Below are 27,396 nucleotides of genomic sequence, written 5' to 3'. Positions count from 1 at the left end.
ATGTTCTAATGGGGGCAACAACATTTCCACATGAGTGTATATAGAATATCATATCAACAAGCATTTATTAAGTACTTACTGTGTGTTAGGTATCTGCAAATATAAGCAGAAAGATAATCCTTGCCCTCTCGGAACTTACATTCTAATGGAGGAAGACAGGAAAAAGTGAGGGGAGGTGAAGACACCTAGAACAAGAGCATTGTAGGGACAGTCTGGTGAATCAGCAGTGTAACCTGGGGAGGAAAGAAGGTATGGTTGACTTGGACCTCCTTAAAGTGGATGGTTCTGGGAGGAATCTACCAATCAGGGGTGGGAGGGTACTTCTAATGTGAGAAGAAGTCCAGGGATGGAGTCAGCTTCTAGGATGATACAGTAAATACAAGGTAGTTTTGTTTTTTTGGAGGGGTGAGTAGTATTCTAGAGGCTTCATGTTAAAAGATGGCTCATGAGCTGAGTTTTGGAAGAAACTAAATGTTCTGAGATATGGAGGGAGGGAGGGAGAGGGAATGTGGAAAAGTATAGAAAGGCTAGGTGGACTGTATGCAGAATTGCCAGGCCATTATGGGTGGATGTCAGAGTCATGTATTTGGAAGACTAGAAGGGTAGGAAAAGGCCAGAATTCCTTCTCTTGTATTATGGTTTTTTTTTTTCTCCATCCACTTTAATGTTTGTTCTAACTATGCATGGGAACCTGAGTAATTAGGATATGCAGTGGGGAATGGATTGGAGGGCTTTAATTTCCCCAAGTAGGATGGGGGACTATAATCTCTTGATCCAACTAACACAAATATTTACACACTAAATAGAAGAGAGCAGCAACAACATATGATGTAGAAAGCATGGGATTTGGATTCGGATTCAAGTTTCACACCCCATCTCTGCCATTGTTTGGTCTTGGACAAATTGCTTAATTAACCTCCTGGGCTGGAACTAACCTCCCTCATCTGTAAAATGAAGGGGCAAGAGCTCACGGTCTAATAGGGTAGACAATTTGTATTATGTACAAACAAGAGACATATGGGATAAAATGGAGTTAGTTACAGAAGGAAGGTCACTAGGATTTTCTAAGGTGGATTGGAAGAGGCTTTTTGTAGAACATGAGATTTAGCTGGCACTTGAAGGAAGCCAAGGAAGCCAGGATGTGGAAATAAGGAGGAAGAGAATTCTAGTCCTGGGGGACAGCCAGTGAAAAGTCACATAATGAGGACATGGATTGTCTTGTGCAAGGAAGGGCAAGGAGGCCAGTGTCATTGGACCACAGAATGCATAGAAGAGAATAAAGATTGGAAAGGTATAAAAGGGTCAAGTTATGAAGGACTTTAAAAGCCATACAGAGGATTTTACACATTTGGTCCTGGAGCCACTGGAGTTTATTGAATAGAGGAGTGATATGGGCAGACCTGTATTCTGGGAAGGTTAATTTGATAGCTGAGTAGAGGGTAGACTGGAGTGGGGAAAGAGTGGAGGCAGGGATACCAACCAGTTAAATAGTCCAGGTGTGAAGTGAGGAAGACCTGAATCAGGATGGTGACAGTAACAGAGGAAATATGGGCCATATACAAGAGATGTTATGAAGATAGAATAGACAGGACTAGGCAACTAATTAGATATGGGGGTGAGAGAGATTGAGGAGTTAGAGATGACATCTACATTATGAGCCTGGGTGATTGGGAAGATGGTGATCTAGGATCATAGTTTATAACATTCTAGCCAATTTCCCCAGTAATTTTTATTACATAAACAGTCTTTCCTCTAGTTTTTATTGTCTTTTAGATTATCAAATGCAAATCTGTTTTTTATATTTGGTTACATTTCTGAAATATGAAGCAGCAACAACAACACACACACACACACACACACACACACACAGAAACAGGAGGCAACAAAGTGCCAGACAAATTGAACCACTACCACTGTTGAAGTGTAGATACTAGGGGTGCTGGGACCCCAAAATCACGACACATGGGTCCTGCCCAAATGAATTCGACCCAAGTCTTCTTTCAGACAAAGACCAAGTTTTATTAGAGATGAACCATATAGGCCAGACTCTTAGGGAATCTGAACATTTGTGAAGCCTGTAAGGATGAGTGGGTATGAAGAATTCTCAGTGTTTAAGTGGGGGCCAAGATGGATCTTATATACAGTCAAGTAATTTGGGGTGACCAAAGGAGGGGCTGGGAGGAGGATCTGGGGTGACTGGGGGGAGGAGTTTAGGGAGAATGGGAGTATCTGGGAGGTTGAATGTGGTCTTTGGGGAGTAGACAATGGAGGGCCAGGCTCCACCAGGGTAACAAAGAACTGGGAGATTGAGAAGGAAGAGGTTGAATAGGGTCTGGATAAGACTAGGCTTCATTAGGGTATCAAAGGGAGATGGGACCTAGGATAAGGCCCATCAGAATAAGAATAAGAGATAAGGAAAGGCCAGTTGAGTGGATAATAGCCTCAGGCAACAGCCTGAAACTTCTTTGATAGTTTAAAGGAAGTTTAAGGGGCCTGTAGACAAATGGGACCCAAATTCTTTTTGGGGTGAGGGGCAAAGGTCTCAGCTTGAGCCCATACCCCATCATCACCACCATCACCACCATCTTAACCACCATCTCCCCTCTGACCCTGATGGAGACAGTTCAGGTCCCTGGACCCAAGAGCCTTTGGAACAGCAATACTTCCAGCCCAGTGTCTGTAGACAACCCTGAAAACAACCCCAGTGGAGATATAGCCTAGCAACTGCTGTCAGGGCTACACCCAGAAAAGAAAGTTCTTGCTACCAGCCAACATCCTTGGTATTGTTAAGTGGTTCAACATCAGGGACTAATATAATTTTATTAGTGGAAAAAAAGCCATTAAAGAAGAGGATTTAACATCTGTTTTGCTGTGACACCTAAGGACCATGGGGCTTTTCTATCTGACTTTAGTTGAAATCTTCCATATGTGTTATCTCCTCACATTGAGGAGCTCCTTGGGGGTAGAGATGGTGGTATTACTTTTATATTTAAATCCCTAGCATTTAGAACAGTGTTTTGCACATAGTAGGTGCTTAATAAATACTTCATTCATTCATTCATTCATTCATCTCTAACTTGTTCCATTGAACTATTTTTCTAAATTTTTTCTTTTGATAACTACTTTAGAGAATATTTTGAAGTTTGATTGCAACCTTTATTATAATTTCTCTTGATATTTTTGCTTGTTTTTCCTCATATATACAACTTGTGTCTAGTTGCATAAAATAATCTATTGGTACTTGGATTGATTTTTGAAACATATCTATAATCAATTTGAAAAACATTTCCATTTTAGATAAGTTATTGTCTTAGCTGTTTGTAAAAGATATACCTTCAGTTTTTCCTTTATTTCTCATAAAACGACTTAAAATTTGTCTCATAAAAGTCCAATGGTAAATCGACACTTTTTTTTTTGTTATTGTAAATGGCATTTATTGGTAATTTGCAGCATAAATGTTCTTGGCACTTATTATATTGCGGTGTTTTGTCCCGTCCCGCGGGACATCAACGGAGGTCCGGACCTGTAAAAGAAGGAGGGGAGCAGGGGACACAGGAAATGGAGACAAGACAGGCTTTCTGATCAAGTCTCGTTTATTGAAGGCAAGCTCAGGGTAGTTATACACACCGTAAGAGGGAGTGGGGGAGTTCCAGCACCGGTATAGGGGCGGGGTATTCCAGGAAGAGGTACAGCTTTGTCCGTAATTTGTTCTTATCACAAGGACCACCAAAGGTATAGGGGGTATTCCAGGAAGAGGTAGTAATTTGTTCTTATCACAAGGACCACCAAAGGTATAGGGGTATTCCAGGAAGAGGTACAGCTTGGTCCGTAATTTGTTCTTATCACAAGGACCACCAAAGGTATAGGGGTATTTCAGGAAGAGGTAGTAATTTGTTCTTATCACAAGGAGGCCTTGACAACTGCAACCTAGTAATTTCCCAGAGGTCATACTGGGCCTGTGGTCCCTTACAGTGTTTAAAAGATCATTATTTCCATTGATGTGGGAGTTCTCTCTACTGATGCAGATCTCAGCCCTTCTGAAATTTAGGCTGCCTTCTTTTCTCTTTACACTCTTCTCTGGTCAGTCTTAGGGCAGCTAGGTGGTGCAGTTTATAGAGCACCAGGTCTGGAGTCAGGAAGACTCATCTTCCTGAGTTCAAATCTGGGCTCAGACACTTACTGTGTGACCCTGGGCTGTTCACCTCAGTTTCCTTCTCTGTAAAATGGGCTAGAGAAGGAAATGGCAAATCACTTTAATTTCTCTGTCAAGAAAACCCCAAAAGGGTCACAAAAAGTAGAATGCAACTAAAAACATCAATAAACACCACAATTCCAATCTTATCAGCTCCAGTGGGTTCTGTTGTCATCATTTTCTATTGATTTCTAAATCTATATATCTTCTCCAATTCCCCATGACCAGCTCTACCCAGATATCCTATCAGCATTTCACCCTCAGCATATATAAAAGAGAACCCATTATCTTTCCTTCCAAACCTGAATCTCCCTCCAAATGTCCCCATCCTGGTGAGGCCACCATCTTTCCAGTTATTGAAGTTCACAACCTTGGAACTTGACCCTTCTTCTCTTGCCCCATCCCCTCCACCCATATTCAGCCAGTGGTGTAGTGTTTTCAATTCTGTCTCCAAAACATCTCTTGCATCTGTTCTCTTTCCCCACTCACATGACAACTACATTTATTCATGTCTTCATCACCTCAGTCCTGGACTACTGAAACAACTTCCTAATTGGTCTCTCTGCTTCTAGTTTCTCTCTCTTTCAATACATCCCCCACACAGCTGCCGAATTGATATTTCTAGCAGATTTGACTGTGCCATTTTCTTACTTAAAAAAAACTTTAGCAACACCCCATTGCCTCAGGGATAAAATTTAAACAAAACAAAATATCATCCAGGAATCTAAAGCCCAGTGAGAGTTAGGAAAAAAAAAAGACTTAATAGAGACATGATAGCTGTCCTCAAGCATTTGAAAGGCTGATGTGAAGAAGATTTGTTTTGAGTAAGAAAGGGGTGGAAGAAGCAAATGAGATCTTGACATAAAGAAAAACTTCCTAACAATGAAAGAATCTAAAACTGTGATAGGCAGCCTTGGGAGGTGCTGGATTTCCTATACTGTGAGGTCTTAAGGCAAAGCCTTGATTTGGATGACTAATGTTGGTTATCTATTAAACAAGATTCTTACTGCTTATGTTTCACAAGATCAGAGATTTAGAGCTTGGAGGGGCCTTAGAGACCATTGAATCCAACTCCCTTGTTTTACAAATGAGGAAATTGAGGCATGGAGAGGTTATGTCACTTGCCTGGAGTCACATAGCAGCTAGTAAATATCTGAGGCAGGATGCAAAATTAAGTTCTTCTGCACTCCAACTCTAGGATTCTAATCACAGTGGCACCTACCTGCTTGGAAACTGATGTATGGAGATGGTAAGGGACTCACCCAAGGTCACATACTACAATTCAAATTGTCTCAAATTGTCCACAGGCCCCTTAAACTTTCTTTAAACTATCAAAGAAGTTTCAGGCTGTTGCCTGAGGCTATTATCCACTCAACTGGCCTTTCCTTATCTCTTATTCTTATTCTGATGGGCCTTATCCTAGGTCCCATCTCCCTTTGATACCCTAATGAAGCCTAGTCTTATCCAGACCCTATTCAACCTCTTCCTTCTCAATCTCCCAGTTCTTTGTTACCCTGGTGGAGCCTGGCCCTCCATTGTCTATTCCCCAAAGACCACATTCAACCTCCCAGATACTCCCATTCTCCCTAAACTCCTCCCCCAGTCACCCCAGACACAATTTGAATACAGGGTCATCCTGACTCTAAGTCTAGCACTCTATCCACTGGACAACCTTGTTGCCTCAATGGATAGAAATACATGACCTCTGAGGTCCCTGGTATCCCTGAGGATGTCTTTTTTTTTTTCATCCTAGCATAGTGCCATTCATCTAGTAGACCTTTTATATATTTTTGAGCTGAGGTGAAAAATAAATATAACATGACAGAATATGAAAAATACAAGGAACATTTCTGGAGCAGAGAACTGAAGTTGTTCTTCGAATTAAATGAATTTTATTTTTTGGAAGATATTAAGCATTTGACTTGCACTGCATAAAAAATTAAGTTCAGAGGCTAACATATCCTATATAATCTAATAAACATTTATTAAGCATCTACTATGTGCCAGTGTATAGAGCACTGGGCCTGGAGTTAGGAACACCCAAATACAAATCTGGCCTCAGACACTTACTAGCTGTGTGACCCTAGGCAAGGCACTTAACTTCTGTTTGCCTTCATCCACTAGAGAAGGAAATGGCAAACCACTTCAGTGTCTTTGCAAGATAGTATGGTCCATGAGGTCATGAAGAGTTGGACACAACTGAATTAAGTGTTGAGGACACAATTAATAAAAAAGAAAGATAGTCCTTGCCCTCAAGGAGCTTGCAGTCATAAGGGGTGGTGATGGGGAGAGATAACACATTAAAGAAGATAGGAAATGGGATGAGAGGAAGGACATCTTTTTCCCTGGGGTTGTTGTTTGTCCTTGTTCTTGAAGAGGACCATGACATCAAAGAGGTGATGCCATGACATGCAAATGAATTGGATTTAAATGAGGGAGGGTTGTGCAAAGTCACCAGCCTCACTTTCTCCTCTGGATCCATCTGGGCCAGTGGTGAGGTATAGATCTAGATGACTGACAATTTTGTGTGTGAGTGTGTGTGTGTGTGTGTGTGTGTTTGTTTTCAATTCTATCTGGTGCAGATGAAAGTGAGGTTCATTTGTAGCCTATTCCCCCTGCTCCTTTCTCAATGTTTGTATAGTCTTCTTTAACACCCTGATAATGTGAGATAAGGTCCACTCATTTCCTCCCTGTTTTTTCCTTAGTGTTTTTCCTTTTCCTTCCCTTTCTTTCTTTTTTTTTTCTTACAATCAGCATAGAATCATAGATTTAAAGTTGTAAGGCATCTTAGAGGCTACTGAAGCCAATCCTTGCATTTTACAGATGAAGAAACTGAAGTACAGAGATTTTAAATAATTTGTCCAGGGCCACACAAAATATAGTAAAACTGTTCCTAGGCCCTTTGTTTTTTGTCTTCCTTCTGTGATTCTTGACAACATTAGGATTCTAAATGGGCACTTGTTTCTTTTCCTCATTATAGAATAAAAGCACTTCATCATTGTACAGTCCCTTCTAATTGTTTAAATGTATTTACTTTTAAAGATTCTCTTGATTCTTGTATTTGAATTTCACAGTATCTACTCAGCTCTGATCATTTAATCAGAAATGCTTGACAGTCCTCTATTCCATTATAGATTCATCTTTCCCCCTGTACTATTATACTCAGCTTTACAATGTAAATTATTCTTGGTTGTAGTTTTAGGCATTTTGTTTTTTGGAATATTGTATTTCAAGATCACCTCTCATTTAAAGTAGAGGTTGCCAGGTCTTGTATGATTTTGATTGTGGTTCATTTGTAATGGATTTGAATTCATTCTGTCTGGATGAGTGCCATATTTTTTCTTTGATTTGGAATCTCTGGATTTTGACAATGACATCACTGGAAATTTTTATTTTGGGGTTTCTTTCAAGGGATAATAGATGGTGGTGCAGTTGATAGAGTCCTGGTCCTGGAGTCAAGAGGACCTGAGTTCAAATCTGACCTCAGACACTTACTAGCTATGTGACCCTAGGTAAGTCACTTAATTCGATTGCCTCCAAGAATGGATTAACAGATGGATTGTTTCCGTTAGCATTTTACCTGCTGATTCAAATAAATTTGGGCAGTTTTCATTCATGTTTTCTTGAAATATGGCATGTAAGCTTTTTTATGGTCTAAGTTTTCAGGTAGTCTTTGATTCTTAGATTATCTTTTACTCATTTTCCAGGTGAACTGTTTTTGATAGGTAATATCTTAATTTTCTAATTTTTTTTTAAGTTTTTCAATTTTGTTTCAGTATTTCTTGTTGACTCAGGGAGTCATTGATCTTTGTCTCATCCAATATGATTTTCAGGGGGTCTGTTATTTAATTAAGTTTTGGAACTGCCATACTAAACCATTTATTTTCCTTCCAAATCTTTCCTATGGAACTGTCATTTCCTTTCCTTTTCTTTAAAACTCCAGTTTGATTTGTATTATTATTTAAAAATCATTGCTTCATTTCTCCCAGGAATTCCAGTAGAGCGTGTGGCATAGCAATAATTTTCTTTGATGCTTTGGTAATTAGTGTTGTGGGGATTATGTTGAGCATATCTGGCTCCATGATATTTCTTTATCATTAGTATTTTCTTCTGTTTGCTCATTTTATTAGTTTTCCTGAATTTAGACTCTGTTTCAAGGCCAGGGTCTGGTGAATTTTGGTGGGAATAATGAAACTTTCTTTTGTGCTAATCTATGTTATTTGGTATCTGGGTAATGGACACTATGTTCTTCATGTTTTTCAGGAAAGGGCTGTAGACCTTGCTGTGCCAAGGTGACACATGTGAGGTGGTCTATATTAGAGTGCTCTGATGCTCTGATCGTTAACCCCCTTTCTTCTTTCTTTTTTTTTTTCTTTTTTTGGTTAGGCAATGGAGTTAAGTGACTTGTCCAGGGTCACACAGCTAGTAAATGTTATGTGTCTGAGGCTGGATTTGAGCTCAGGTCCTCCTGAATCCAGGGCTGGTACTCTATCCACTGCTGCCATTGCTCACCTTTCTAAACCTCACAAGCTGCTGAGCCTTAGTCCAGCTCCAGAGCAACACTGTTGTAGTGCCAGGTGGCCTTGGATGGATTCTGGTGTAGGGTTTCTTTTTCCTGTCTTAGTATTCAACTTTAGATTTTAAACTTCCCTGGCTCGCTGGCATCTGAGCTGGAAACTTTCCTTAAGTTGTGCCCCTGGACAGGTTTTCTGTCTGGACCCCTTTCTTAGTGCCTACAGACTTCTAAGGCTGTCTCCTCATGTGGACCTGGGCTGGAAAAATATACATGTGATAGTTTTTCCTTGAATTTCTTGATTGTTTCTCAATCCAGTGCTCTTAAAAATGTCCTCAGAGGAATAGTTGTAGTAAAGCTGTTATTTTGCCCTGACTTACTCTGACATCTTGAGGAGAGTAAAGCCTTTTCCTTTTAAGTGATGCAGTATTTTATGGCAGCCATGTAGCTCACTCTGAACTTTGAAGGAACTTCCTTTGTGAAATTTTAATATAAATAATTTCTCTGTGTGCGGGTATATACACATGCACATGTGTGCTGGGTATAAAATAAGATAGGAGAAGGTGTGGAAGGAAAGGAGAAAAACCAGTTTTCTTTCAAAATAATAAATATCCAAATAGAACATTAGGTATATGTTGTCATTTCTAAACATAATTCACTTAGTCTTTATTTCTAAGAAACTTTTTTGATTGGAAGGCTAGCTTCATCACAGGACTATGGGTTGAAGAAAAATCCAAATCTTTCTCAGATTTCAAATGAAACATTCTTCTTCAGGGAAAGAAAGGTTTGTTGGCATCTTGAGCAATTTATAATCAAAGCACACTGAATAGTAATAATAACAACAATGAATAATAATAATACTAATAATAAGTAGCATTCATATAGAGCTTTAAGATTTGCAAAGCACTTTATATACGTAAGCTCATTTAATCCTCACAACAACTCTAGGAGGTAGGTGCTATTGTTATCCCCATTTTGCAAATGAGAAAACTGAAAAAATGGATGTTAAATTATTATTGGTTAATATTGTCTTTCCTGTTAGGATTTCACAATGATTGAAAATAGAGGTGTTAGTGAAAATTGAACATGAGGGAGATGGAAAAAGGACTTAGGAATGGTGAGAGGGTATGGAGGCAGAGACTCTGGCCCTAACAAGAATATTGGAATAGGAGTTGAAAATGTTCCCATCTGGAAAATCTCTGTCAATCATAAATATTTGTTAGAATGTGTTGAGTGACCTTAAGAGTAGACTGGCATTCACACTGGCATTCAATTAACAAATAGTTTTTAAAAAAATTTTTTTTTTAACATGTGTTTTTAAAACTTTGGGTTACAAATTTTAACAAGTAGTTTTATTTCCTTAAATAATTGAAATTTTTTTTATTTCTAGCAGTTTATTTTTTTTTCTAGTGGCTTATTATACAAAATTGCAGCAAAGCTTTATGTGATCCCTAGATTACCAGCGTCCACAAGGCAGCTAGATGTCGATGATCATGTTCCCCATTTCTACTGATTATTGAATGGGCCAGACAGATATTCCTTATCTGCCAAATGAAGGGTTTGTATTGCCTCTGGGATCATCTCTAGTTCTAGGCCTTTGAACTTACTGATGATCTTACCTGCTTCAGTTTTCTTTTCCTGGTCATGATTTCTTTAATTTTAGCCATATTTTGGGGGCAGGTGGGGACAGAAATTATGGGGAGAGACTCAGTGAGCTGTTTTTTGCTTGTCACATCTGCCCTTCATAGTTAATTAGTCACTGTGGGGCCATCTGAAAATTTCAGGCATATCCTTTTACAAATACACCAAGTTCTGGGCAAGCACTTAACTTGGGTATCAAACTTTGGTAGTATTTTATGAATTAGTACTGAGGATGGGAAAATCATTTAAGGAAATAGTCACAAAAGGCACAAATTCAAGATCTCAGTGAATTCACTTAGGAGTGTGGTATTTTCCTTAGAGGGGAGTACCTGCTACATTTTTGTTGATCTCTTTGAGATATATTATATTGCTTATTTCTCTCTATGCTATGTCTTGTATCACTGGGGAATTTGCACAAAGAAAGAGTGATGATTCTACAGCTTGAGAAAAAAACTATAGTTTCTAGAGACTATCTGCTTAGTGCATATATTCTAGGATTAGTGGGAGGAATGATGATTACATATATATATGTATATATGTATATATTTTAAATCTGGAAAACCTTTGATACTAAATGCTATTTAATGATATATATTTTTATACATAAATAGATAGATAGGACCAATGCAGGAATTAATTTTGCTTGCCTATGCATATTTGTTAATGAAATTTTCTTTTTTCTTTTCCCATTGGAAGTAGGGCAGAAATGAGGAAAAATAGATTTTTGGTTAGTTATAAAAATTAAATTGAAAACAGTTTTTTTTTTCCTTTACAGTGATGCTGTTCACATATAAATTGTTCTCCTGGTTCTGCTTACTTCTCTCTGCAACAGTTTATACTATCTAAGACTCTCTGAAATAATTTCCTTCATCCTTTCTTATGGCACAATAATATTATATTACATTCATATACTATTATTTATTTAGCCATTCCTAATTGTCTAAGAGACCATCCATGGTACCCCTATAGATTCTAGTTCTTTTCTCTTTCTCCTTGTCCTCCTCAGTTTGGGTTCAAGAAATTTATTTAGCTTGTAGCTCTTCCCTCCCTGATAGCATTCTCTCAGTTAATATATCCCACCCTTTCCCTGCTTGTTTCCTTCTTGAAGTTGATGTATTTCTATACCAAATTGTGTGTGTGTGTGTGTGTGTGTGTGTGTGAGAGAGACAGAGAGACAGAGAGACAGAGAGACAGAGATTGGCCCTCTTTTGTCTGTTTCAGATAGGGTGGTACATCTGATGCCCATTCCTGCCATCCTTTCCTCTATATTTTTGTATACTCTCCTCTAACACCTAATTTTGAGAAATAGCAAGTTCTACCCCCTTTTGCCTACTTGTACACTTAGATATTTCTCATCTTACTCTCTTTTTTCTTTAAACCCTCAGAACAGAACCAATTTACCCTCTGGACATTTGTTTTTCTTATTGCATGCTCTTAATGCCCTTGGAATGCAGGAAAATTCTGAAGGGAAACTTGTTTCTTAATAGAATGTTAGCACTACATCACCATTCAATTCCATTCATTTGCTCAAATAAGTTTACCTTTCTAGATATATCAAAATTCCTACTCAGCTCTGATCTTTTCATCAGAAATGTTTGAAAACCTTCTATTACATCAAAGGTCTGTCTTTTTCCCCTGTAGGATTATACTCAGCTTTACAGGGTAAATTATTCTTGATTGTAAGCCATCTTTTTTGCTATAATATTGTATTCCGTATCTTCTCTGGTTTTTAGTAGTCACTGCCAGGTCTTATGTGATCCTGACTGTAGCTTCTGGGTATTTCTTCTTTCTGGATGCTCGTCATGTTTTTTCTTTGGTGTTGAGAGATCTGGATTTTGAGTCTAGCATTTCTGGGATTTTTCCTCTTGAGGTTTCTTTTAGAAGGTGATTAATTCATTTGTTCCATATTTTGTTCTCTGATTTTAATTTATCTGGAAAGTTTTTATTTGTGATTTCTTGAAATATAATGTCAATGCTTTTTTTTTTAAATCATGTTTTCCTGAGCATCCAGTGATTCTTAAACTATCTCTCCTTAGACTATTTTTCAGGTCAGTATTTTTTATGTTGGTATACCTTTACATCTATTTTTTCAGCCTTTTGTTTTTGTCCTAATGTATCTTGTGTCTCATGGACTCATTGATTTCTGTTTGGTTTATTCTAGTTTTCAGGAAGTCCATTTCTTTGTTAAGGTTTACTACTTTCTCTTCTGAACTACTTATTCTACCTTCAATTCTTTCCTTAAAACTTTCACTTCATTTTTTAAATCTCTTACTTCATTTTTCTGGATATTAATGTAGTCCTTATGGAAAATCCATTTTTTTCCCCCTTTGAGCTTATAGTTGTTACAGAGTAACACTTGTAATTTGGGGATTTCTAGATTTGTAATAATTTTTCTACTGGTTAGTGCTTTCTTTGTTTTACCCATCTCTCCAACTTTAGTTACCAAATTGGAGTTTTGTGTCAAGGCTGCACTCGACCCCCTACTATACTTTTGGGTGTGGTCATTGGCTCTACTTGGTTTTGCCCTGAGTTCCTGAACTGAATTAAACCCCTTGGAGGGAGGCCTAGAGGTCTAACCTGGATATTTGAGGTTCCGAATGCTGGATTTTGAGGGCCTTCTCTGGTGTTTAAGGAATGAGTGTTACATACTTCAGAACTCCTGGGTCTGGACCATTCTTGTCTGAACATTGCTGCACCATATTGGTTGGTCCCTGTTTGGACATGGTTGCTCTCAGACACTTCTAAAGTTCTCACTCTGGGGTTTTTTGACCACCCTGTGACTTTCTCAGGGAAGCCCTCCACTCTAGCTGCCTTAGGACACAGGGCCTTGCAGGCTACACTTGTCTTTGATCGTCCCTGGTTGTGCTGAGAGACTACCTTAGACTAGTGCTGCCTTTACTGCATTTTCTGATTTTCTTCAGGCTTCTCTCTGACCTCTTGTGCATTTCTGGAATGGAAAAAAATCACCTACTGTAGTTTCTTACTGGATTTCCTGGTCATTGTTTGGTCTTGTACAAAATTCAGGGTTTTTATGGAGTAGACCTTTGGGACCTGGGCAGTCTTCTTATTGCTCAGGTAGTCATATTGACAGGAAGATCCAAATGATTATTCTTTATACTTTGCAGTACATTTTATCTTCAAATGTTAACTGATTGGTATCCCTATTCAATATGTTGGGGCTGTGCTAGGTATACCTTGTGGAGTCTATAGCTACTACAGTATCATGGATCAAGAACTGAAAAGGACTTCAGCCAGAGAGTCTAGCCCCCTCATTTTATCAATGAGGAATATGAGGCCTAGGGAGTTAGGGTGATGTGGCTTGTCCAATGTCACCGGTAAGGTCAAGAGTGGGGTTTTCAAGCCAGATTTTTCTGACTACAGAACTAGTACTTTTTTCTGTTGTATGGAGCTCTTCCCTTCTGGGAGCTTATAGTCTTTGGGGTACAGACAAGGCATCCTCACATAAAATAATTCAATGGCATTTCGAGGCAGAATATGGTTTTAGGATTGAGAAGAGAAATCGGTGTGGGCTGAGATGTTCAGGGAGGACTCACACCCACTGGTGTGAGGGCACGTTGAACCCTTTTCAGGGCTTCTTATCCACCTTTGGTGTCCAGCTGGTCACCCAACTCTCACCGGTGGCTCCAAGAAGCTGTAGCATGTGCAGCAGGTACAGCCCAGTAACACCGTCTCTGCAGCCGGGTTAAACCAGGTTGAGAGTAACCAATGGATCTCAAATCCATGATGTCCATTCCAAGCATGTGAAGACTTCCCTTGTTGGAATAGGTAGATGAGAACAATTGGCTTCAATGGCCAGTTTGGTCAGACATCAAGGATACCAAGGTCATTCTCTGTATCCTGGGTCATCGCAGGCCATCTTGACTTTTGTTTTGCCGCTAGACTTCAGTGAGTCTGGAAGAGAGAATGAGGCAGACAACTTCAACTCTGCCTCTCTTAAATCCAGTTCTTATGAAAGTCAAGACATTCCTCATTGCGATATCATTGTTCCTCTTTGAAAACAAATGATGGACAACAGCACCTCCTTCAGAGTTTGAAGAAGTTTTGGCAATCATCTTTTAATCCCTTCATTTTATGCATATGGAAACTGAGGACCAGAGTGGTTGTGATTTGCCCAAGATCCCAGGTATTTAGTGGCAGAGCTGAAACTAGAACCCAGATCTCTGATTCTCATTCCAATGTACTTTAATGTCATTCTAAGTTGGGGAAGGATATAGAATGTGAGTTTGAAGGACAGGTAGGATTTTCCTTATATATCTTGTGATTCATTTATCTCTCTCTTTGTCCAGTTCCCCAATTTCTCAATCAAATTTGATTCAATTCTTTTAACCTTCTTTGATTTGTCAGTGATATGATAAAATTAAGTTAAATTTTTTTCTGAAGTTCCTGCTGTGTGAATCACAAAGTATGCATTTTAATGTAGATGTCATCAAATTAATGAATTCATCCTTCAGCCTTCTTGTGTTTTCTTATATAGTGATATGAGGCCCATTTGCACTAATATGTTAACTTTGTTAAAAGGAAAATTGTTTGTTTGGGCTTTTACCCTGATTAACAATGCAAAACTCAGGGAAAAAAGGAATTAAAAGGAGTTTATTAAAAAATATGCCAACGTGGCAACACGTTGACAAGCTAATTGCTAGAGATCAGCAAGGAATTCAAGATGGAGCCAGTTTTTATTGATAAAGACAATTTAGATAGGTCCATGTCAGCAAAAGGGGATGGGCTATTGTGTCTCAGCTCCTCCCCAATTGCTGGAGTGACCTGCTATGTTCTAGATATCAGGTAATACAAAAGCTGCCAACTAGGTAACATAACAGAACCTCCCTCAACACAGATTGACAAAAAGAACTGGGAACAATGGGATCACTGAGTCAGCAAAAATTTCAATCACTTAATCTTGCATTTTGTTAAAGTCTTATCAGTATTGCCCCTCAGTTTTCTCTAGCTAATCATCTAGTCCATGGCTTTTGTACTCCCTTTCAAGAGTTTTGTGAACTTGATCAGAAAAAATACATTTTTATGCCACTGTAATTGATTTTCTTTGTAAACTTCTGTATTTTATTTTATGGATTTAAAAACATTTTTCTGAGAGGAGATCCCATAAGCTTTACCAGACTGTGAAAGGGGTCTATCATGCAAGAAAAGGATTAAGAAACCCTGATCTAGTCTATTTCAGGCCTATTTCTTTAAGATAGTAAAGGTCTCAATGTACCCAAGATTAGAAGGGAAGCAGGAAGCTGGGAAACAATTTTTATGGCCAGTGTCTCTGATAAAAGCCTTATCTCCAAAATATTTAGGGAACTGAGTTAAATTTATAGGAATACAAGTCATTCCCCAATTTAAATGGTCAAAGGATATGAAAAAGCAGTTTTCAGATGAAGAATTAAAGCTATCTGTAGTCATATGAAAAAATGCTCTAAATCACTATTGATTAGAGAAATACAAATCAAAACAACTCTGAGGTACCACATCACACCTATCAGATTGGCCAACATGACAAAACAGGAAAATGATGAATGTTGTAGAAGATGTGGGAAAATTGGAACACTAATGCATTGTTGGTGGAGTTGTGAACTGATCCAGCCATTCTGGAGAGCAATTTGAAACTTTGCCCGAAGGGCTATAAAAATGTGCATACCCTTTGATCCAGCAATACCACTACTAAGTCTGTATCCCAAAGAGATCATTAAAAAGGGAAAAGAACCCACATGTACAAAAATATTTATAGCAACTCTTTTTGAGGTAGCCAAGAATTGGAAATTGAGGGGATGCCTATCAATTGGAAAATAGCTTAACAAGTTGTGGTATATGAATGTAATGGAATGCTATTGTTCCATAAGAAATGATGAACAGATGGGTTTCAGAAAAACCTGGAAAGACTTGCATGAAATGATGCTAAGTGAAGTGAGCAGACCCAGGAGAACATTGTGTACAGTAACAGCAATATTGTGTGATGACCAAATTTGATAGACTTAGCTTTTCTCAGCATTGCAATGATTTAAGACAGTTCCAAAAGACTCATGATGGAAAATGCTATCCATATCCAGAAAAAGAACTTTGGAGTCTAAATGCAGATCAAAGCATACTCTTTTCTCTCTCTCTCTCTCTCTCCCTCCCTCCCTCCCTCTCCCTCCCTTCCTCCCTCTCTCTCTCTGTCTCTCTCTCTCTCTCTCTCTCTCTTTTGGTTTATTTTTTGTTCTTTCTTTCTCGTGGTTTTTCCCTTTTGTTCTGATTCTTCTATCACAACATGACTAATGTGGGGGAAAAATAAGACTAATAGATAGTGCATTGTCAGTCCTAAATTCTGCTGGTAAACAGAATGTAATGGGGGCAGGAAGGAGAATTAAGCCCAAGAATTTTATGCATCATGCCAACTAGTTCGTATTTTAAGGGAAGAAACTAGTACAAATAAAAAGAGCCTTGGTTCATTTTTGATGCCTTTGCCATTTTCCATACCATTTCTAGAGGAATATAAATTTTTAGCACAGAAATAAGATCAAAGTATTTCATAGTATTTAGTATGTCCCTAAACAAATTTTACATAATTCAGAGTAAGTGATAAATCATTTCTAATTGTGATTTTTCAAAAATAAAAAATCTATAAGTTATTGATTTCTTGTGGAAAAAAATTGAAATGTCATTGCCATGCCTGTCACTTCTAATTGCATTTGTCATTTTGACTAACATATGTAACTTATCTGTTCAATCTATCTTGGCATCCATGTTACAAGGTACCCCAAATAAATTAATTTACATCCTTTCTCACAGAAAGAAAGACAGTATAAGTCTTCAATAAATTTAGGCTTTTTTTCTTTAACCCAACATTGAATTTTTTTCCTTTGGCCAATTTTGTGTTTATTAGACAGATTTTAATATGAAGATGTATGGTATATTTTGTAAAAACTTAATCATTGTGTAATATTGAACAAATTGGAACAAAATCCTCAGGTTTCAAAAGAAAACTTACTGAGGTATCCCCTTTCTGTAGAAGCATTTTTAAATTTGCTAACAGAAGTTCTACCTAATGCCAATTAAGCTATAATGGGAATGTACTCTCAATGTTCCATTCCATTTATGGAGAGCTCCAGGATCAGGCTATACTGCCTTCTCCCAAACATACACTTAATTTTTTTTTCCTCTGGAGGTTTTAGAACTTTCAGATTGATATCAGTTTTTTTTTTAAAGAACCTTGACATATTTTTGAACCAATAATTGACTGTTTTGAATAATTAGCAGACTGGAGTTCACACTTACTTAGTTTTTGCCTCAGGTATTTTCTACCATTTGATGCAACTACCCTAAACAAAAGAGGTGTGAACCCAGATTGAGACAAGGTGTGAAAATAGGCGCCCTCAGGATACTTACAGGTCCCAGAAAAACAGAGTAACCCCCAAGCAAAAGTATATTTGACTTCTGTGTAAATGAAACTTTTAGAGAAACTGGCCTTCTTTATAGCCATAAGAAAACATACACTCTATATTTACATCAGTTTGGGAATATGGACCTCCAACTAAGTGACTGATAGTACCAGTCCTGAAAAAAACTGAAATCCTCTATTAAAAAACTAGTGGAACTAAAAAAATACTTTATAAAATTTATTTTTATAATTTTATTTTTATAAAATTTATAAAAATGCTTTATAAAATTACAATGACAAAGGAGTTGGTTGTTAGAAAGGAGTTACAATTACGAAGGACTATAGTATATTAGGATGCGTAGACCATTTTGAGCTTCTCCTCATGTTAAAACCTTTATTTCTGGGTTTTGAGGTTCAGAAAGAGCATGTTACATTTTTAGCCTTCTTTCATGAATTACTATTTCCTTGTATTTGAAATTTATTCTTCAACAGAACACACCTTAGCAGTTACACAACTGAAAGGCATAGGGAATACGTGATATTGCTGTGTTTGTTGACTTTAAAAAAAAATCTGATTTTGTAAAAAAAAATAAAAAAATACCATTCTAAAAGCCCTTCTCTAACAGTCTGTCTACTGTGTATACATCAGAGTCCTGTGTTACCACCCTCTAATTATTAATATCAGGTGAGGCATAGTACAGGGAGATGTGCTAACCAAAAGTATTTGCTACTGTCATAGAGGGTGTTCAACATGAAATCCAAATGGAAGAAGGATTCTGTATTGGTGGTAAGGTCCTCCAAATGTTCCTATTTGTAAATCTAGATGCATTAAACTCCAGAACATTACAGAACCTTCCCATAACCAACCACAGTCTTGGAATTTAGCCTAACACTCCACAAAGAGGAAACCAAGTGAATGAAAAGTGCCTGTTGCTCAGACTATGATATTCAGTTGGATGTATTGAGGTCAGATTCGGGAGAGCAGTTTGAGGGTGAAAGCATTCTCTTAGCCACCAAGAGCTGCTTTTATTTATGTGAAAAGCACAAGGCCTAGTTAGCAAGAAGCTAATGAAGGCCATGATATTTGGGAGAACCAGGCTTATGTAGGGGTTTCAGAATGATGATGTAATTTTGGGGTTTTTTATGGGAGTTGAAGATTAGGGACCGGATAAGGATGAACAGGATGAGGAAGAAAGTTGCTTACGAGATAAGGAGGAATTTTGTGACACAGGATGAGGAAGATGGTTGACAGCATAAGAAAGACAGGGGGACACAGGATAAGGAAGAAAAAAAGTAATTCTTTTGGTTTTACAAGATAAGGAGAAGTCTTATGGTATTTCAAGATAAAAGGAAAAGGACTTTATGACACCCTCAAGTTAAAGAATGAGCCCCAACTCCCTCAGGAGGAGCTTCACAAAGTACTGGAAGAGCAACCTTCAATATTATTTTTAACTCTAAGGGCACCGTATGTTGTATTCACATCAGATGGACAGAGGTATAGGACTGGTTCATTGATACATAGCTTTTAGAAAGACACTACAAGTAGATAGCGAGCTAGGAAATTTCAAAGTTAATGACCCCATATGGAATTTTCCCTGAAATAAGAGCCCGTTTCTTTAAACACTAACATTTTTCTAGAGATGTTGTGAACCTGAATCATGGAATGCCACAGTCTGAAGATTTTAAGTTGAAGTAGCAGCAAGCATTTATTAAGCACTTCTTGTGTGCCAGGCACTGGAGAGACATATATAAAGAATGAAATAATACCTAATTACAGGAGTTTACATTTTTGTGGAAAAAGACAGCAAATTTGTAATAAGGATATGCAGAATAGCTATGAAGAGAATAAATAGAAATAAATACAAAATAATTAAAATATAAAGTAGATTGGGAGGAATGGTACTAGCAGTTGGGGAGATCTGGAAGGGCTTCATCAGTCCATCTTCTCCAGCAAATTCCAAATTCTCTCATTCTATCTGCTCCTTGAATCTATAACTTTTAAAGGCTGGCTGTACCATGATCCAAGAGAATGGAATAGGAGAATGTTCTTCTGAAGAAAAAAGCACCTGAAGTGAGAACTCTGGAAATGGATGGATTTTTCTAGAGATTGCTGGGTGGTAAAGTGGAGAGAGCCCTGGGCCTGGAGTCAGGAACACCTGGGTTTTAATCCTTCCTCAGATATGTGACCCTGGGCAAGTCACAACCTCTGGCTGCCTCAATTTCCCCCTCTGTAAAATGGGGCTAATAATAACACCTAACAGTAGTACCTACTTTCTGAAGCTGTCATGTGGATCGAATGAGTTAACATTTGTAAAATGCTTTGCACATAACAAACACGATAGGGTAATTTTAAAAATGATATAAAGATATAATATATATAAATAATATAATCTAACTACTATTAATTTTTACCATTATTAATTTGCCTAGCCCTGCCTAGCAGAAACCACAGGACAAATGGAGCATTACCCACCAGATATTAAATGCCACATGAAATCAATCAATAAAGACTTATAAAGCTCCAGTTGTGCTCCGCTAAGCTAAGTGGTGGAGGTACAAGGAAGCAAAAGCTAGCTCTGCCTTCAAAGTACTTTCATTCTAATGGGGGAGACAGCATGTATGTAAAATGGTACATACAAGATGCTTACAGATTTATGGAAACTAACCTTGGAGCAGAAAGCCCTAACCTTAGAGGACTGGGAAAAGCCGCCTGCAGAAGGTGGCATTTGAATGAAGTCTTGTAGGAAGCCAAGGATTCTAAGATAGAGAGGCAAGGAAAGAGAACATTCCAGGTATGAGAGATAGCCAGTGCCAAGCCATTGTAGTGACATGGGAAATGGGGCATTATTACATGAGGAACAGTGAGTGTGGCCAGATTGTTGAGTACGTGGAGGGGAGTAGAAAGATAGGAAAGGACTTTAAAGGAATTTGAAGGAATTTAAATGCCAAACAAGGATTTTTATATTTTTTTTTAATATTTGATCCTAGAGGTAAAAGGGAGTAACTGGAATTTGTTAATTTTGGAGTAGGGAATAACAATCTCACACTTCAGGAAAATCACTTTGGCAGCTGTGTGGAAGATAGGTTAGAGTGAGTAGAGATGTGAGACAGGGAGGCCATTTGGGAGGCTATTGCTATAGTCCAGGTAAGAGGTGATGAGGGTCTGAATGAGGGTGGTGACCATGTGAGATGAAGGAAGGAGATGTATTTGCAATATGATGTGGAGAAAGAAGGTAGGGTGATCTCTCATCTCAAACATGACGCCAAAGTTGTAAATGTGGGTGATTGAAAAGATCAAAGTTCCAGATGTAGAGCTGGAAGGGGCCTGAGAAGCTATTAGGTCTAATCCCTTCACTTTATAAATGGAGACTTTGAAAGGTATGGTCATGCCCTCAACCAAAATAGAGATGTTTGGAAGAGGGCTGGGTTTTGTGGGGAAAATGAGTTCTCTTTTGCACACATCAAACTCAAGATGCCTACAAGCCTCTTAGTTAAAAATGTCCAAGAGGTAGCTTATGATGTGGGACTGAAGCTCGGCAGAAAGAGTAAGACGGGACATAGACCAGGGAGTCATCTGGGTAAAAATGATCATTGAATCGATGGTGCCTGATGAGATCCAAGTGAGAAAAAATATTGAGAAAAGAAGAGATGAGGGCCCTGGATGAAACTGTGGTATACCAACAGTGAGTAGATATGACATGGAGGAAGATCCAGCAAAGGAGACTGAGAAGGAGTGATCAGACAGGTAGGAGTAGCACCAAGAGAGAGAATTGTGGCACAAAAACCTAGAAAGGAGAGAATATTTAGGAGGATATTGGTTAAAGATGTCAGATATAGAGAGGTCGTGATGGATATGGATTGAGAAGAAGCCATTAGCCCTGGAATTAAGAGAACATTGATAACTTTGGTTAGAACAGTTTCAGTTGAATGATGAAGATGGAGGCCAGATTCCCAAGGGTTTAGAACAGAATCAAAGCAGAGGAAGTGGATGGACCATGCATAGATGACTTTTTCTAGGGTTTTAACTGAGAAAGAGAGGAGAGAGATGGAAGAGGTCCAGCAGGAGACATGCAATGACATTACCAGAAGACTTTAGCAGCCCTATAATGTAGGCATGAGTTGCCTTTCTATTCGTGTGTTGTAGACACCAGCATTCCTTATGTGTGTGCTTCCATATACATACTTAGTCCACATGTTGTTTGTATATATGTTCATCCATGTGTTGACTAGTTATGTCCCCTTTTCCCATTGATGATGTGTGCATTTGGGAAGAATGTGCCCCAGTTTTTTCGGGAAGTTTTTTCTTTCTGTGCTATTTCATTAAATGCCTTTCATATATGTCCTGTGCCTGATAAGTTGATATGGATGCATTAGTAGGGGCTTGTGAGCTGTTTTTTGTTTGTTTGTTTGTTTTTTTGGTGGGGGGAAGTCAAAGTAGAATAACTTAACCAAGGGATTCACCTATGAGAGTGGTGTACCCCAGGAGCTCCATAAACTTACCCATTTTTCCCCTTTGAAAAAGATCACATTTTAGGTTTGTAGCCTAAATTCAGGGGTAACCTACATTTAGATTAACACAATTTATGGAATGACCTAAGGACAATCTGTACTTTTAATAATGCAACAACCCTTATTTTGGATTACCATTCCCCATCCCCACCCCTACCCCCTTTAGAAACAGAAAGTTTTTGCTTTTTTCCCCTCTTAGTTTTGTTGTGAAGTGGCTTTTTTTTTTTTAAGGATACATAAACATTTTTAAAAAGTCAGTGCTTCACATATCATTTCTTACAGTGTTCTTCTTTAGTTAGGGTGTTGTCTTGTGGTATTCTCTCTACTATAAGTGCCTATTTTATGTTGTTCCTATAATAGCTAACATTTAGCGTTCACATACTAAATATATAATGTCTGAGAAAATTTTGAGAGGAAAACCAGTTTTGTGTTTTGGTGTTATCTTCCTAATCTGGAAGTAGGTATGTAGCCATTTGATATATTAACACTTAAAAGAAAGTTTGGGAAAGGTATTATCAATTTTCTTGCTTCTTTGACATTCATTCAGAAGAATATAGTAACTTTGGCATCTTGCAACGGCCGTGGTTAAAATAATGATCTTTCCAAATTTTGCCATTGTTCAAAGCAAATCTTTTGGGAAATGCTTGAGAAGATGAATTCTGATGTAATGTATTCCTTCATGCTAGTAATTTAAAAGCATGATATGTAGAAACAGTAATGACCATGGCATCTTCCTATTATCCCCTCCTCCCACCCCCTTCTTTCTTTGATGACTTATTGAAGTGAACCTGGATAGAGAAAGCAATGACTTTCAAAAGCACACTGATACCATGGCATTGTTTTTTGAGGAAAAAATATTTTCCTTGTTAGTTAAACTGCATTTCCCCCAGAAAATCTTCTCTGTCAATGTAACATCCTTGAACAGGACTCCTGCTGGCCAGTCCTTGCATCTTGTGGTGGCAGCTGTGAACATATGTACTACAGATTGTTAATGTGCGATATAAATTGGACTGGAGCATGCCCGCTAATTGGTTTGTGTGCTCGATATAGACAATGCTGTTTTATAGTAGCCTGTGCAGATAGGCCTAGTCACAAGGTTAATTCTGCTTGACAGAACATCAGCTGCATCTCGAGAGTAATTACCCAACCGAAGTTTTCCCACAGCTCAATTGAGAGCTTCAAAGGCTTCTCGATTTACAGCCAGTATTAACCTATATCTGAAATGTAATGTTCCCACCAGGGCTCATTTTTTTTTCCCTTCCTCTTATTAAATGTATGGGTTCCTAGGTTCATTTGCCGTGTACTAAGTGCTGATGTTGATAAAGTGGAAATCTACAATAATAAAGATGGTTGTCCATTTCTTTTTTTGGTATTCCTTTTCCTTTATTTATTGCATTACTGGAAACCCATGAAACTGAGGAGATCTGATGCTTTTTGCATCATCCCTTCCCTCCCCTTCCCACATAAAACAAACAAAAAGTTAATATCTTTTCCATATTGTGTTATCTGTATGAATATGTGTCTCCATGAGGGCCCTAGGGTAAGGAGTACATTTCAGATAGTTAAAGTAAATATGTGTTTGCTTCTCAGTGTGCTGTGTTCCACTTGGTTCTCAAAAGTATGGTAATCTATAACCATGACATCTTGTTCTCATAAAATAACTGTTACTTACCCTACCATTTTTATAATGTAAGAAATTTCTTTTTCTTTTCAGTTCAGAAACCAAATATGACTCTGGTTCAGGTATGTTTACATTTACAATGTTTTTCTGAGTATATTTTATTTATGTTATTCTCTAAAGAGTAATTTCATCAGATCAAGTACAGTTTTGATTTTAAACAGACTGGGCAGGAGATTTTTAAACTACAGTGTTATTGACTTTTTGGGATGTTCACTAGAGATCCCTGATAGCTCTGCAGTGGACATTTATATGTACTGAATATCTGTAGAACTTCCATTTAAAAAGCTGGGTGGGGGTGGGGAGTGATCATTGTTTAAAATAGTATATTATTCTTTCTGGTGTACCTACAAAAAACATTCTGGAGAACTTAAGTCTGTGTAACTTACATGTCAAGAAGCAAGTGATTTGTCTTTAACAGATCCCTCCCTGTGCACTGGCCCAGGACTGTCCTGAGGTGATTCATCCAATGGAAAAAGTTCTATGATTTCTCTAGTTTGTTTTTTTAAAACATGTTTTGAGAATAACACATATAAAGTGCTTTGCAAACATCGGTGATAAGTAAATGCTAGTTATTTTTCCTTAAATATGATTATTGTGTTATATTATTAAGTGATATTATTGTGGTGTTATTGACAAATATTATTTATTGGTATTGTTATTAATATTATTTTGTGGAAGGTAGAAATGTAGAGGTCTTCATAAGCATTTATTCTCTATCTAAGACAAAAATATACACTCAGGTCAGTATGGAGGTAGAGAGCCCTTAAATGTTTTTCTCCAAATGAGGGATATTAGCCATTTATATACTTAGTTTTGTATCTTACTGGCTAAAATCTTTTATTCAAGGGTTTCTGGAGCTGTTTAAGAGGAATTGCCTTTCTCTCTCTTAAATGGTTTATAGAAAAATACATTTTTTTAATCCAAAGGGAAAATAATTTTTAGGAAAAATACCACCACAATAGTTCCCTTATTCTTTTTTTTTGTATTTATTTTTAAAATTTGAAAACATCCTATTCATTAGCATTATGAAGAATCCTGAAATGTTCTACTTGAGCTTTATGGTGGTTTTGGAATGGAATGTCACACTTTCTTCCTAGGCATTAAGTTGCAAGCACCTTTTTTTTTCATTGTATGACTTTATGAATCTTGTTTAAATTGATGTGACTCTATAAATCTGAAATGTGTAGGTTGTAGCTTATTGCTTCACTAATAGGTGAAATCTATTATTATAAAGACTTTTCAGCCAGTATTTTGGGGCTAATAATTGCAAGATGTCAATTACTTGAGATAAAAGTATTTGATTTATTTGGGAGACTTATATTGATTTATTGAGACAGTCAGTTAAAGGCAAAGTAGTATTGTCCTAACTGAACTACCTTTCCACTAATAAACAAAAAGTGACTCAAAGCAGCATATAAAATGCCTGTTTTGCTACCCAATTTCTACACAAACAAAAAAAGAATTTGGAATGGACAAATATGATATAAAAAGTGTTTTAAGTTGAGAGGAAAATGTATTATTATTATATTCATCACAAAATCCATTAGGACTCTTTTAATTTATTCTGGTCAGTTTTTAAGTACTATGGAAAGCTTACTTTGTGGAAAGTATTGTATTAGGCTCTCATGTAGATAAAATTCTCCAGACAGAAAATCGAAAATATACATGCCTGTAGAAACTTTGTTCTTATGGTACAAGGTCTGGAATACAGCTTTAAAAGAAAAGAGAAAGAAAGAAAGAAACCCACTAGGTTCATTGTAAAATAAATCCTGGAAACATTGTACCAAACTGAAATATTGAGCTGCTATTGTCAAAATAAAATCATTTATATTAAATTTTTACATTCATATTAAAGGCATGCTATTAAGTTCTTGTATTAAAGGTAAATATTTATCATGTGAATAGTTCTAACATCTGTACAGGCACACTTCCTTCACTCTTATGACCAAAGGTTTTGTCCACAAGAAATACTTTTTTCATATGCTAATTTTTATGCCTATCATTGACAACATCTGTAGGCCTTGAAAATCACAAAGGTCTGTACTTTGACAATTCCTATGGGAAATAATGATTAAAAGTGTATTTATTCTTTTAATATCAATTTAAATAATTTGAGGAAAGAATTCAACTAATTTCAAATTGAGAAATGGCTAATTATTACCTTAATATAACTTCTTAGGAGGGAAGGCACCATGAAAAAGAAAACTGGAAATTCCTGTTTTTGTTTTTGTTTTTTGACATTCTATATCATGCAAATGATACTCTTCCATGTACATTATGTGGTTAGGAATAAGGTAGCATGTTGGAACAATTAAGTGTATGACTTTGACAGGTTCAAATCCTCTATTGTTCATCAAACACTGAAAGCAAATTAGCTCTGTTTAATGTAGTGAGCAGCTGTGGGATTTTTCCTGACAAAGAAAGATTCTTAAATGAAGGAAGATGCCAGTCTTACTTTAAAAAAAATTAGAAAAATAAGCATTCTAGTTGATGACTAGCCATCAAGGAAATGATTACAAAGTCAGATTTTATATGTATTTAGGCACTGTTCTAGCAAAGTGCCCAGTTTATGCAGACATTATTGCCCAAAGTTCAGCCAGTTTTATAAATGTGTTTTGGACTCTGGAATGGGATTCAGGAGAAAGGAAGGAAACCTTGCATTGTCAGCATTTGGGAAGACTCTCCAAAAAAATTTGAGCATACACTGAGATAGAAATATACATACATATATATGAAAACTTGTTTGTGTCAAAACTTTTTGCAAATCTTCAAAGGGAGAGGTTCTTTCTTAAGTTGAGGCCTGTGAACATTTTTTAATAAAATAGTTTTGGTAACTATTTCAGCTGTATTTGGTTTCCATTGCAATGTTATGTATTTTATTTTATGAATTTAAAAATATTATTCTGAGAAAGGAGTCCATAAGCTTAATGAGATTATCAAAAGCTCCCATAATACACAAGCAAGTTAAGAATTCCTGGTCTAAAGCATACCCAGGTGATTTTTATTATTGAAAAGATTTGATTTTATATAATTAGTTTAGAGGATCAGTTAGATTTTTATTTTCTTGAGGTTTTCATCTGTCTTAGAAATCTGGAAGGAATAGCTATGAGATTTTTGTGTCTATACATAGTCGACAAGTGTTGGAAAGCTCCACAATGTGGTGATTTGTATGATGAAGAAGACCCACAACTGACAATGAATTTAGACCTATTCTAAGAACTCTGGGATTGTTGTCCCCTCTAATTTCATATGTCTTAACTTTTAGCTTCAATCTAGCTGTGTGCTTTATATGCCAGGTCAACTGCTATTTAGCACTATTTACAATCCTCTTCTGTTAGATTGTAAGTCAGTGACCTGAAGGATCTGGCTTTGCCAATTGAGAACAGAAAACCCAGTTTCTTTCTACAAGAGAGAATATATTTCATTTTGAGTAGCGTTTTCTAACACTGCTTGCCTGGAAACAGCGTCGAGTTGATGATTTT

At 37.3% G+C, this 27,396-nt stretch overlaps 1 protein-coding gene across 3 annotated transcripts in view; it reads left to right on the top strand.

Annotated features, from left to right (window-relative positions):
* MSRB3 (methionine sulfoxide reductase B3) overlaps positions 1-27,396 on the top strand; it is a 200,361-nt gene that overhangs the window by 71,064 nt on the left and 101,901 nt on the right. For all 3 annotated transcript variants that reach the window (XM_027854185.1, XM_027854186.1, XM_027854187.1), the window contains one exon: positions 23,948-23,976. In XM_027854185.1, coding sequence (XP_027709986.1) covers positions 23,948-23,976 — 29 coding nt within the window. The remainder of the gene's footprint in view (positions 1-23,947; positions 23,977-27,396) is intronic.

The sequence above is a fragment of the Vombatus ursinus genome, unplaced genomic scaffold, assembly GCF_900497805.2.
Source record: "Vombatus ursinus unplaced genomic scaffold, bare-nosed wombat genome assembly UNPS02010320.1, whole genome shotgun sequence".
Taxonomy (NCBI): Eukaryota; Metazoa; Chordata; class Mammalia; order Diprotodontia; family Vombatidae; genus Vombatus; species Vombatus ursinus.
This window is presented reverse-complemented; position numbering and strand designations above follow the sequence as displayed.